The sequence below is a fragment of the Branchiostoma lanceolatum genome, chromosome 1 (assembly GCF_035083965.1).
Source record: "Branchiostoma lanceolatum isolate klBraLanc5 chromosome 1, klBraLanc5.hap2, whole genome shotgun sequence".
Taxonomy (NCBI): Eukaryota; Metazoa; Chordata; class Leptocardii; order Amphioxiformes; family Branchiostomatidae; genus Branchiostoma; species Branchiostoma lanceolatum.
The window spans coordinates 36,139,356-36,151,995 of record NC_089722.1 but is presented as its reverse complement, the minus strand read 5'-3'; the positions used below and the strand labels follow the sequence as shown (position 1 = coordinate 36,151,995).

General features: G+C 40.4%; 1 protein-coding gene across 4 annotated transcripts in view; it reads right to left on the bottom strand.

Moving 5' to 3' along the window:
- The window catches only part of LOC136421347 (probable U3 small nucleolar RNA-associated protein 11), a 44,026-nt gene extending 36,273 nt beyond the window's left edge, over positions 1–7,753 (bottom strand). For all 4 annotated transcript variants that reach the window (XM_066408583.1, XM_066408600.1, XM_066408590.1 and 1 more), the window contains exon 1: positions 7,546–7,753. In XM_066408583.1, coding sequence (XP_066264680.1) covers positions 7,546–7,605 — 60 coding nt within the window. In that variant the 5' untranslated portion in view covers positions 7,606–7,753. The remainder of the gene's footprint in view (positions 1–7,545) is intronic.
- Between the last annotated feature and the right edge of the window lie 4,887 nt (positions 7,754–12,640).

Here is a 12,640-nt window from a genome sequence, read left to right as displayed (position 1 = left end):
CTTAACACTAGAAGCAGGGTCAAGAAGCTAGAAGGGGAAAACTGTCACACACTTAAGTGTGCTCTGTACCTAGAGCACTCTCTTGGCCATTTTTACGGCTGCTCCGAGAGCTTTCAGGGATAAGGGACTTGAAAATCGGACCAGGCGATATGTTTCGGCAACTAAAATTCCCCTGCAATGTGCGTATGTTCTGATCTCGTAGTCATATTCTCGCGTGAGTGTGCGTGGATATCGAGAAATTCCCGTGAGTCATAGCGCGTAGCGGGAAAATTCAAGATGGCGACCAGGCACCGCTGGGAATAGCGTAAGTATCATAGTGCAGCAGGTGTTTTCTAGGGATTTGTCTTAGGCCTAAAACTTCGATGATGTGCGTGTGTGTGTGTACGCGGGAGATCGCTGCGAGATCATCGAGGCAGCCACTGTTTTGCAGTCAAAATTATGACGAAAATTTGTACACGATGTAACGTTAGCGATATACAATTTACAACGATAACGGAAAACGTAATTTTTGTAGAATCTTTCTGTCAATGAGAATTGAACCTGGTGGGGGTCTTGCTGTCTAAATTCACATAATTTTTCATCCATTTACATACGTATACTGTATTTGAAAACCTTGACCTGGAAACATGTGAGTGGAATCCTCTTCATGGCTACCACCTGTCCATCGCGACGGTTTTTGCTCGGTCCGCCAGGTGGTCGCCTTTGGCAGGTTTGACTGTATATAAATATTGAACAGAATTATGTACATAGCTTGTTCAAATCATGATGATCTTCCTCACAACTAAGGTAAAATATAAAAGCATATGTTGAAAAATTGGGCATACAGGGTGCGAAATACCCGGTTGCACAGTTGCGCAGCGCAACAATATTTCGGTTGGCGCAAGTTGATTCCAAACCCAACTAGCGCAGCGCGCAACCTCATATTTTGAGCCAAAGATCTCAATCCGAGCCCTGGAAGCTCACAAAAAGAAGAAAAAAATAGTGTCACTCCAGCGCTCGTGAGTGCGCCAACGCTACCGCAGATATTGTCGGTGAATTTTCTATAATGTTCCCACACCTGCGGTACAAATACTATACGTTCCTAGTGGCAAAGCTACCCATAGAAATAAAGGATATAAGTTTTTCTCTTTTGTGATGTATTTGTTTGATTTGTAAAATGTTTCAAACGCCAGAAAATTTACCGACAAATGTGAACGCTAGCCATGGCTCCACCGGGTTTCGGAGGGCCGCCATGATGTTTGTACACCGCAGCAGAATGAAAAGCCTGTTTCATGCGCTCATTTTTAAACATGTTCAAGCGATGATTTTTACGATCAAAAATCGATTAATCATTTCATTTTCAGTTTAATTCCCAAAAATATTAAATTTTCCTTTTGTTACCGGTATTATTTCAAAGCTCATGATCTGCCCGTCATTATGGTGCTACTTTCATTTTGCTGCGGTTTCAAATGCACAGCCGCGAATCAGAAAGCTTTCTCCATGCGGTCGGCCCGTCATTGGATGGCGGCGCCGCATGGTCCTGACACGCGAAATTTGAACTGCGCATTTCAAAGGAACCGAAGATATTTGACTGGGCTGGCACAAACAGATTATTTTTGATACTATATAGGAAGAATTTTTGTAGACAGAGGGTGGGGGTGAAAAAAAAAATGCCCGTAAAAATGTTGAACTTGATGCCACCAGCAAAGTTTCAAATTATGGAATGTGACTTTATTTGTTTTGGTCATGAAACCAATAGATAAATTTTAGATTATCTATTTATTTATTATTCAAGGTTATGTGAATCATTACTTGCCTTGTTCCAAGTAAAAAATACCATTGTGTATTTTTCAACTTGTTGAACTTGAGGCACCATGGCCCCGGATAGTGGCCAGCCGGGGAACCTATGCCCAATTCTTTTGAAAATCCCATTTATCACTCAACTCAAGCTTATGTCATTTTTGATGTCATCACAAATGGTCAAGTGAATCATTGCTTGCCTTGTTCCAAGTTGAAAATACCATTGTGTATTTTTTCACTTGTTGAACTTGAGGCACCGTGGCCCCCGGATAGGGGCCAGCCGGGGAACCTATGCCCAATTTTTCTAAAACTCCCTCATACTAGTATCATTTCGTATGTAGGAAGGTATTGAATGAATTGAATTGCCAATTGTTCTGCACCATCAATGTATGATTTTATCTTTTATGATCTATTCAAATACTTTATTCCCGTTTGTTAACATTGATTTGATTATTAGGAGTATTACTTGGTATGGCCTAAAGAATTGCGAGCAAAAATACCGGGGAAATACAGGAAGAAAAATCTTAACTTTAGATCTTAGAGGGATTTCTGGGTAGCAAAGCTTCCATTTTTCCAAAAAATAATAAACGTACTGTCTAAAATAAGAAAGTACCGGGTGGATTTTGAGGCGAAAAAAAATAAACGGTACGTTTATTTGAGAGGTGAGAGTAGGTGGGTCCGAGGAAATACTTCCGGGATCCCAGAGAAAATTGTGAATCTCAACTGCTCCAACGCCATTTCCGGCATTTTGAGGAGCAAATTTTGTGCTCATAGTAATAGAAAAGGAGAGGGTTTCAGCTAGATTTTTTTGCCCTCCCGACATGTTTTTCGCCGGAGTTGTAACAATCCGAGGTCAGTCTGAGCGCACGCACTAGGGGTGGATACCGGTTCGGCTCGATCAGGTATGAGTCAAGGTTCAGGTCCAGAGGTTTAGGTTCAGGTCCGGACCTGAACCTAAACCTGATGCTGTCTAGTTGATATCTTAGTATACATAGGTAATATCAAACCAATATGTATTTGAATGTTGCACTTTAACTTACTTTCAATGCTCTTTTTGTCAGTAACTAACAAGTTGCCTTAAAGGAACCCAGAGAATTTTTGAGGCTTGAAAACTGGAAAAAATTCTAGTCGCTATAATTTTTATGAAATTGACATTTAATGCCATTGTTTACCACATTTTCGTGCAGATTTCATGGTGATCTTTTAGTTTCACGTGCCTAGTGTAAATAGACAGATACCATAGCCCCGCCCACCTCCGTCAAAACCTAGAAATGCAAAGTTAAAACATAAAATTGCAAATATTTGATGGACATGCGTCTCTCATTGGTCGAACCGCTAATTGTGGTGGACAGTCAGGATCAGTCTATTAGGGATTGGATTTTCCATCACTTCTCACTACACAATGACATTGTATCTTTGCTCCTTTAATGTCGATTTGTAATGGTATAGTGTTATTGAAACTTATTATGAGTAGGAATGACTAGAAATTTGAGTTTTTTTATTCAAGTTTCAAGCCTCATAAAATGCTCTGGATGCCTTTAGATAGAATATCGTTCGAAATAAATTCAATAAAACTAATGAAGAAAACAGATCTTGATAGTTAACTTCTAGCAGCTCCCTCTAGTGAGCAGGTTGATAATTGCACTCTCGCGAGATTTTGCGAGGATCCGCGATACTTGGATACCCAACAATCTGAAAAGCAAGATGGCCGCTGCTGTTATTTTTGCCAGGTGGTCGCCATGAAGAGGATTCCACTCACATATTTCCAGGTCGAGGTTTTCAAAAACAGTACGTAAATGGATGGATGGAAAATTATGTGAATTTAGACAGCATGACCCCCACCAGGTTCAATTCTCATTGACAGAAAGATTCTACAAAAATTACATTTTCCGTTATCGTTGTAATAATTGTATACCGCTACATCGTGTACAAATTTTCGTCATAATTTTGACTAGAAAACAAATTATGGTTGCCTCGATGATCTCGCAGCGCCCTCCCGCATTCACACGTTACATTAAATAGTACACACACACACACATCATTGAAGTTTTAAGGACTAAGACAAATCCCTAGAAAACACCTGCTGGCTCCAGCCTTTTTTGGGGCGCCGACCGCTGGATAAAAGTGGCGAAAAGTTTTCGATCTGACAACTAAAGATGAAAACGGAACGGTGTGATTTTGTCGCGCCGCACCACCAAGCTCTGTGCGACCGCATCGAAAGGTATTCAATAAATAGTCAGTGCAGCAGAACGCACAGCGTCCAATAAAGGTTTGTGAGATTCATGGAAATACTGTAAAAAGAAAATAAGAGTATTCGTGAATGTTCATACACAAAAGCATCGTGTTTTAGAAAGGTCAGCGGTACGCCAAATCAGGGCCGCGCCAAATCCAAGATGGCGTTGGGACCAAGGAACAACATTTCTCGCCCAATGTTTTGCCCACCGCGAAGTCATTTTTTGGCGGAATTTAGTAAGACACAGACACATTTTTGTTGAAAATACAAGAAATAGATAGTAATTTCTGTGAAATCTGACTTTTTGACGCCATGCACTACGTATTCGTTTTGAAAATTGAGTTTAAACCGAACTGAGTTTGCGATAAACTATAAGATTATGTTAGGCATGCACAACAACATCACAAACATTTGTCTTTACAATGTTTATAGTGGGAACGTTTTATTAAAACACTTTATGGAGGAATCGATGCTATAACATTGCTATTCCATATATTTTTGTCCTTATTTTTGTCCTTCAAAGTCTTGAAAACATTTAAGTGAAATCTGACAGCAAAATGATCCGATGGCGGCCGCCATGGGCAGGGATTGTGCTCTGTGCGGTCCCAATTCGTGGCGGTCGCGGTCGCGTTGGACGGGTGGTCGCCTTGGGCAAGCAGCTTAATGCTTGTGCCTATGGGGAAAATTTTCGGGACCAAGAAAAAGCGGTCGCCATGGCCAGGTGGTCGCGTTGAAAAGGTGGTCGCCTACTCTCACCTTTCAAATAGAAGTACCCCCTGGAATAGAAGTACCCCCCAGACAAATCTTCAAAATCTAATATAAGTACCCCCTGAAATAAAAGTACCCCCCGGAAAATTTCAGAATTGACAGTCCTGGTAAACTGTGTCCATACAACTGTCCAAGGGAAATAAGAAAATAAGCAGGTAGGTTATATCTATTCAATTATGCCTCAGGACCATACCTATTAAGAATAAAAATATTGAACATAAAAACTAACATAGCTGTGAATTGTTCAAATCATGATCTCCCTCGCCACCTCACAAAATATTATAATAATTTTCAAAAATTGGGCATAGGTTCCCTGCTATGACCCCTAACCAGGGGCCAACGGTGTTTTCAAATTCAACAACTTGTTGAACAAGTGAAAATGTATACATGATACATGTATTTTCTACTTGGAACTTGAAGCAAGTGATCAAGGAAAATTGTTGTATGATGGATATCATTTATAATTACTAACATATATTCAAAATCATCAGATAACTAATTGTACCTTATCATATTTTCTAGAGACATTACCCCCCAAAAAACAAATATGAACACCAAAAAAAGGGTTATGTCCATAAACTTTTGCTCCATAGCTTCGAGAAGTCTTTGTGAGACGCTCGGATTTCGAGTTCCCATGGTAAATGAGCCCACAATACTGAACAGAGCCTGACTGTAAAAGTAGCTCAACGTCTCAGACCGCACATACTAAGAAGTTACCGATTGCATGTTGACAATAGAAACCGCTAAATTTGGAAAATCTTACGGTAATCTTAAAACATAAGCCCTCCTAAAATATAGATGGAATTCTGTGTCTATCGCTGCCCCAAAATATAATATTTTCCACGCGTTTACGGTATCATTTTAAAGATCATTATACGCACTATGCAATATGCTGCTAGTTTTACTGCCACCACGCCTCGTGGTGCCGCCGCCATGTTTCGATGGCGAAACATGCTGTTATTTACCAACAAATTTCTGCCGTTCTGAGATTTTGCGGCCTCAAATACATATCACAAGGGAAGTAAAGTTATAATTGATATTTTTACGTGTAATATGTCTTCTGTGAACAATTTATTCTTCCGCCGCGCTGCCGATAGTGGTCATCGAATTCATCCCTGTGTACTCTACTACTCGTCACGTTTTTGATCAGCGTGCTTTGGTCTACGACGTAAACAGAGACTGTCAAAGTTATTTATATGAAAATTGTATTTTGAAATGTCAGTGTGGCGTCTTATTTTCCCCAGTAGCAACGTTAAGATTTCCCGTAAGGATTTCACAAATGCCGGGTCAAAGCGGTGAGGAAATCAACGCCGCTAGGCCGAAAAATAGCGAATTACTAGCAAAATTACCGGGGAAACATGGGTAGAAAAACCTAAACTTTCGACTTTAGAGGGATCCCTGGTTAGCAAAGCCCCAATTTTTAAAAAAAATAATAAACGTACCGTCTAAAATAAGAATGTACCGGGCGGATTTTGAGGCCAAAAAAAATAAATATTTGAGAGGTGAGAGTAGGCAGGTTTGACTGTATTTCAAGCTAATCGTTTGATACAAGGATATTTTTCCCCTTCTGTGGCCAAAGAACTGAGGAGATGTCTAAGTATTCTAATATTTCTACTTTGTTCCGACTTCTGGGTCCAAAAAAACGGTTCATCACTTTCGTTTTTTTTTACCCGGTTCTTGCATGTTTTTCCGGTCCAAACCGGTCCAGCTGAACCGGTATCCACCCCTAGCACGCACTTCAAAAATTTTGAAATCTTCCCCTCTAAAACGCTATTTCCTGCACTTTGAGGGACACATTTGGCTATTGACTAAGCTACCTCATCTATATGATTGAAAAATACACAATGGTTTCAGCTTGATATTTGGGGACAACGCCCTAAGAACATAACCATGTATCAGAATATTCAATTCTAGGTGGGTCCGGGCCCCGGGGACATGTTTCACGGCAAAATTTTGAAATCTTTGCCCTTTGAAATGCAATTTCCTGCAATTTGAGGGGCAACTTTGCTGTGAGACTTTGCTAGTAATTCATAGATTACGTTTTACGTTGCATAAAGGTAACTGCCTACGTTTTATGTAGAATAAAAGCGATCAACTACCGTTACGGCTGATGTACCATTACGAATAAGCTAGTTCGGAGTTGTTACTACGCATGTGCAGTGTCAAAGGTGAAGGCCCCCGAGACGCGAACAAAGCCAGTCGGGGCGTTGTTATGCAAATCTACTAGTAGACAATGTCCAGGCGAGCACTGTATACGAGCCGGGGGCCTTCACCTTTGACACTGCACATGCGTAGTAGCAACTCTGAACTAGCTTATTACGTTGATTTTGGGCGGCTGATTACGGATTACGAAGACTGAAAATGCCTGATTACGCCTTACGAAAAAGGGCATGCAGGCCCACATGTAGCCTCTTGAGATGAAACATTCCTTCCTCACATCACAGGTACGAAAACAACTATTGCTTCCGCAGACCGTAACTCCTGAGCCATGCAATGCGCTAAAAATGTGTGAAATACTAGTCTGGAAACAATCTCTAAAAATACACAAATTATAAACTAGAGTAAGTTGGGGTCTGGCTTCCAGGCTAGAGATGTACATGTACGCCTGTGAAGCTTTAATTTCAGTTATAAGAATATGTGAAGATAACACACCTTAACAAAATGACAGTGCGTTTTTTAGAAGTTGTGAATACAAATCATGTACTAGTACGTCGGAATACAACGTATAAAATATAACGTTATAAAGAAAACAAATATGCATCCACCTGGCTCCTTTCCTTGTGGTCCTTCTGACGGGCTTTTGCGGCCTTCTTGAAAGACGACATCTTCGTTTTGCTATCGACGTATCGTGCTTACTAAGATACGCAGAAAAAAACCTACTTTTTGCGAGATTAATATAAGTTCCTCTATTAAATCATGCCCGGCCGACAATCACCTGGGCGCAGCCATTTTGGTTTTCAATACGAGGCTATCGTAAAGCATCATGGTACTCTTGACAAGTTGGACTGCTCCAACAGCAAATTGGAGGGGGGGACACAAATTTTTACTATATTGTGTGCATATTGCAAGAATTCTAGGAATTGTACAGGAATGTGAAAGTCCATGGGACGATAACTCAAGAATGCCTGGATGTATTGTCTTCATATTGTGTTGGTGGATAGGTCTGTGGGAGACCTTGTAATGATTGGATTTTGGGCCCCCCCCCCCCTAGCGACCTTCTATGGTACTTTCACTTTTCAAATCTCGTCTTCTGAACATGCTATAGTCATGATTTTTAAGTGGTGGATAGCTCTTTGTTAGGAAAATATGTCCTGTAGATTTGGACCCCCTAGCGGCTTTTTTTTTGGATCTGAAGGACATAATTTTGACTCAAACTTTGAAAGAGAATAACGAAAGAAGGGGATGACGGATCATCATAATTTTTGGTGTGTACATGTAGATATCATTTGCCGATTATGCAAATCAATATCTGATTTGCATAATTAATGAGGACAGTTAATAAATCAGCTGAATTCTATCATAGGACTCTCAAACACATGACATATGTAACTGAGAAAGAGATAAATATCGAAAGATATCAATTATGCAAATTGAACTTAATTTGCATAATTAATGACAAAATACTATAAATCCATAGTGGTAAATGATGGGGATTTCATTTTTGCACCATTTGGAAGTTAAGTAAATGTGGCCACTATTAGACACAAATCTTGCAAAGAGGGCCTCGTTTACATAATTTATGAGGAAATGGTACGATATCTTTTTTGTGAAAACAAGATTTTCATACATTGGACAACTTGTGTTATTTTGGTAGAGAAGGTGATCGACTGATATGATTTATGCGAGGTCCTTATTTGCATGTGGGCTAAAAACGAAAACGTTAACAGAGACCACCGTCGCCATGGCAACATCTTTTTATGTTGCCAATCTTGTTGCGAAAGGTATGGTTTTGGAAGATGACAAAGTGTGTTGTCTTAGCTGGTTCGTTGTTTCATCTATTGGCTGTTTTGCTAAAGTTCAATTCAAAGCCATATCAACACGATTTCGGTCCCGTTTGTTTCAAAACAGCATTCTTGCAGCGTTTGGAAGTTAATGTGGACATTATCAGGCATAAATCATGCAAAAGACGGCCCCATTTATATAGTTTATGAGGACATGCCTTCTTTGCCAAGATAAGACTTTCAACTTGTGTTATTTGGGTGAGAAAATTATCAACTGAAATAATTTATGCAAATAAGGTCCTTATTTGCATAATGAATGGAAAACGTTTATAATATGCCACTCATAAAGGGTAATATCAGTCGGCGAAGGAATGGGGTCGTGAAACTCTAGTTTAAATCTGTGGATGGATCTTTATGCTATTTGGTATGAGCGTATGTGCCAGCACAAAGAGGCAGGTTCAACTAGAGTTCTGGACCTAATGTTGTTGAAGATCATCACTGATGAACATAGATCATGCAAATACACTATAGCATGGCAAACCCGTCCACTACCTCTACGGTCTTAGAAGACTATAGAACTACATTTATCATTTTTACCTGTTTGTCAGTTGAAACCATTACTTGAGAATCTGTGCATGGATCCTAGTGATGTTTGGTAGATGGTCAGGGGTTGAACGAAGATGAAGTTTGCTAGTGTGTCGGCCGCTATCAAGGGACTGCGGCGGTACGTCCGGTTTTGATATCCCGTGTTCTAGAGTGACATACTATGGTCGTGATTTTGGGGTCACAGTGGTAGACAGCTCTTTTAGCAGATAGTAAGTGCTGTAGGTTTGGGGCCCCTAGAGGCTTTTTTGGAACTGCAGCGGCCGAATTTGTGGCGTCGTGGTGGCGCAGTGGCAGGGTGTTTGGCCCAGAATCCAGAAGTCCTGGGTTCGAATCCGGGGTCCCCTGACGTTGTGCCCTTGAACAAGGCACTTAACACTTCACTCAGGTATAAATGAGTACCTAGCTTCGGTTAGGGATATCCCTCGGATATGACGTAAATGGAGGTCCCGTGTTTGAGGGCGTTCGATCACCACACTCATCGAAAAGAGTAGGCCCCTTCTCGGTATGAGCGGATATGTAGAATTTGTATATGCAGCTTGTACTCTTCAGTACAAATTTGGTGTGCTACGCATTCAGGCGATTTAGCGACTATGCAATATCAATAAATAAACACTGAAGGAAAAGGTTAACGAATCGTCATGATTTCTGGTATATACTCCCTGCTGAATTTTGCCAGAACTTTAAAAACTCGATTGACCACCTAGACCATGCCATGTCTGCTGTCATGTACCAGAAAACACAGAAATGGAATGTTGAAAAATTCGATGGAGTTCTCTCTACCTGTTTTCAACAAAATGTTTCCAAACCAAGTAAAACAAGAGTTCCACAACCTCATATCTCCATGAACAATTCTATTCATGCAAATGACTTACACATTTGCATAATATATGCTTGGTCATCAAACACCTATATCTAACGTACACATGTTGCAATATTGACAGTCTTATAATTTTCCAATTAGACTAATTAAGTATTTTTGCATTAATTATGCAACTTAGGAATTTATTTGCAAAATTGGTATCTGTTGATGCTCCACTTGCCATAAACTATATACGTTACATGTATTTGAGCCTGATAATGGAAAACACTGCAAATAAAGATTTTCCTCATTACCTATGCAAATTAAGTGACAATAAGCATAATTTGCACTTCATTGTGTACATCTCTGTCTAAGCTACCTGAATACTAAATGTCATGGAAATCCGTTGTTCCTTTGTTCAGTTATTCTCCTTAGAAGATTTTCACAAAAACACTACTGCAGTTCCAGAGGAAGCTGCTAGAGGGCCCAAACCTAAACCACTTCTTTATTACATCACAAGCTATTTGCCACCCAAAAATCAAGACCACAGCACGTGCAGGTCAAAAGATACAAAAATTGAAGTTCCGTTGCAGTACCAAGGGCACATACCAGGGGGCCCAAAATCGAACTTGACCTTCGGCTTCGCAACACCCGCCCACGTACCAAATATCATCGCAATCCATCAAGAGGCTCTTGAGTTATGCTGACTGGAGTGGTGCGGAAACACAAACAGACAAACAAACAAACAGACAGACAGACAGACAAGCAGACACACCCAAAACAATATCTCCATTTTTCATGGAGATAATGGGGCAGAACGTTGCAGCAAGGCTAAATACCCTATACCATTATTTTCAAGACTGTCGTCATTTTCGATGAACGGAATTCGAAGATCAAGTTGTGTGTAAAAAGTTCAAGATACAAATGTATTGACCAGATCCTCCGTTATTTTGAATTCAGTGTTAAGTGCACTCTTCCCTGAACAATCTACTTTGCTCTCTCTTGACCTCTACCATTATCTAAGTTATTGAAATGTCAATAACATTCATGAAAGCTATCTCGTGTCTTGTTTTCATATAATACCTGCTGTTATTGTATTGTACAGGATAAGGGCCTTCAGTTTCAAGATTTTCGTTTCGAATTGACTAGCAAAGATGAGCCCCTTGCAATTTGTAATTTTCGTACATTACAGTAGTAGCTGATTGCAAGGGTCACTGCATGGCAGTTGTATGTCTGGAAATAAGGAACAACCTATACTTGTGGTGCCTTCTTTGCATGCTTAGGGACCTTAATTACTTGTACAGGCACCACCAGGCAATGTTTCCCTACCCGGCTGTTTCCCTAGGCAGAAGGTCCAACAGTACTGCAGCGGACTTTGCATTTTTGTGTGTTTGTATGTAGGCAAAAAAAGTGACGGTAACGTTGATGGATCTTCATGATTTTTGGTAGGTGAGTAGCGGTTGTGGGAACGGAGGTCAAGTTCAAAAATGGTTCCCCTGGCATTTTCCGTCGGTACTGCAGCGGGCTTTGTGCGTATTTGTACTTGTATGTGGACAACATAACTCGAGAAACTGTCAATGGTTCTGCATGGTATTTAGTGAATTGGTAGGGTTGACAGAAAGGAATGTCAAGTTCGATAATGGGCCTTCTAGCTAAGACAAGGTATTGCAGCCGAGCCTCAAAATTTGAGGGCATATTTTCTGCAAGTGCTATGGTCATGATTTTTGTGTGGTAGATCCACGGGAAGTAAGTTGTGTAAGTATGCGCCCCCTAGCGGCTTGTTTGGAGCTGCAGTGGGTGTTTTTGTTTTGACCTTCGGACGTGAATAACTTAAGATGGGGTCGACAGATCGTCGTGATGTTTGGTATGTAGATAGCTCAGATAGTGCTTTACATAATCAACGGCTAATCATGCAATTCAGGAGCTATTTGGCATAATTAGTAAGAAAAGTTTGTAAATCCACTGCATTTTATATTGGGACTCTCAAACATGTGACAGTGTCCCCGAAAACCGGTCATATAAATAAATGGCCTGGCAAAAGTAGCTCATATAAACAAATGGAGCACAGCACTCCAAGCATACAGTGTAGGTGTGGGTCTTGCTGGTTTTTCACGTGTTCAGTTGAGGCATTTTTGTCCGAAGCACGTTGCCGACATTACAAAAAGGGGACAAAATAGAAAGCCCGACAAAAACACCTAAAAACACGTCAAAAACCAGCCGAACCCACTCCTCTGCTTGGAGACTCCCCAAGACTCTCCAAGCAGAGGAGTGGGTTCGGCTGGTTTTTGACGTACGTCACACTGCTCCAAAACTACACCACTGCTAGGTACGGTAAAGTCACATTAGCTATGTCTTTCAAAATGAGTATGATATGGAATAAAGATTTATTCTATTCATTTATATTGATGTACTATTTCATAATCACTTTCAACCTATGACACTTCAATTTCAAACCTTTGAGAGCCCATATAATATCAACATACTCATTTTTTTTCATATGACCGGTTTTAACAT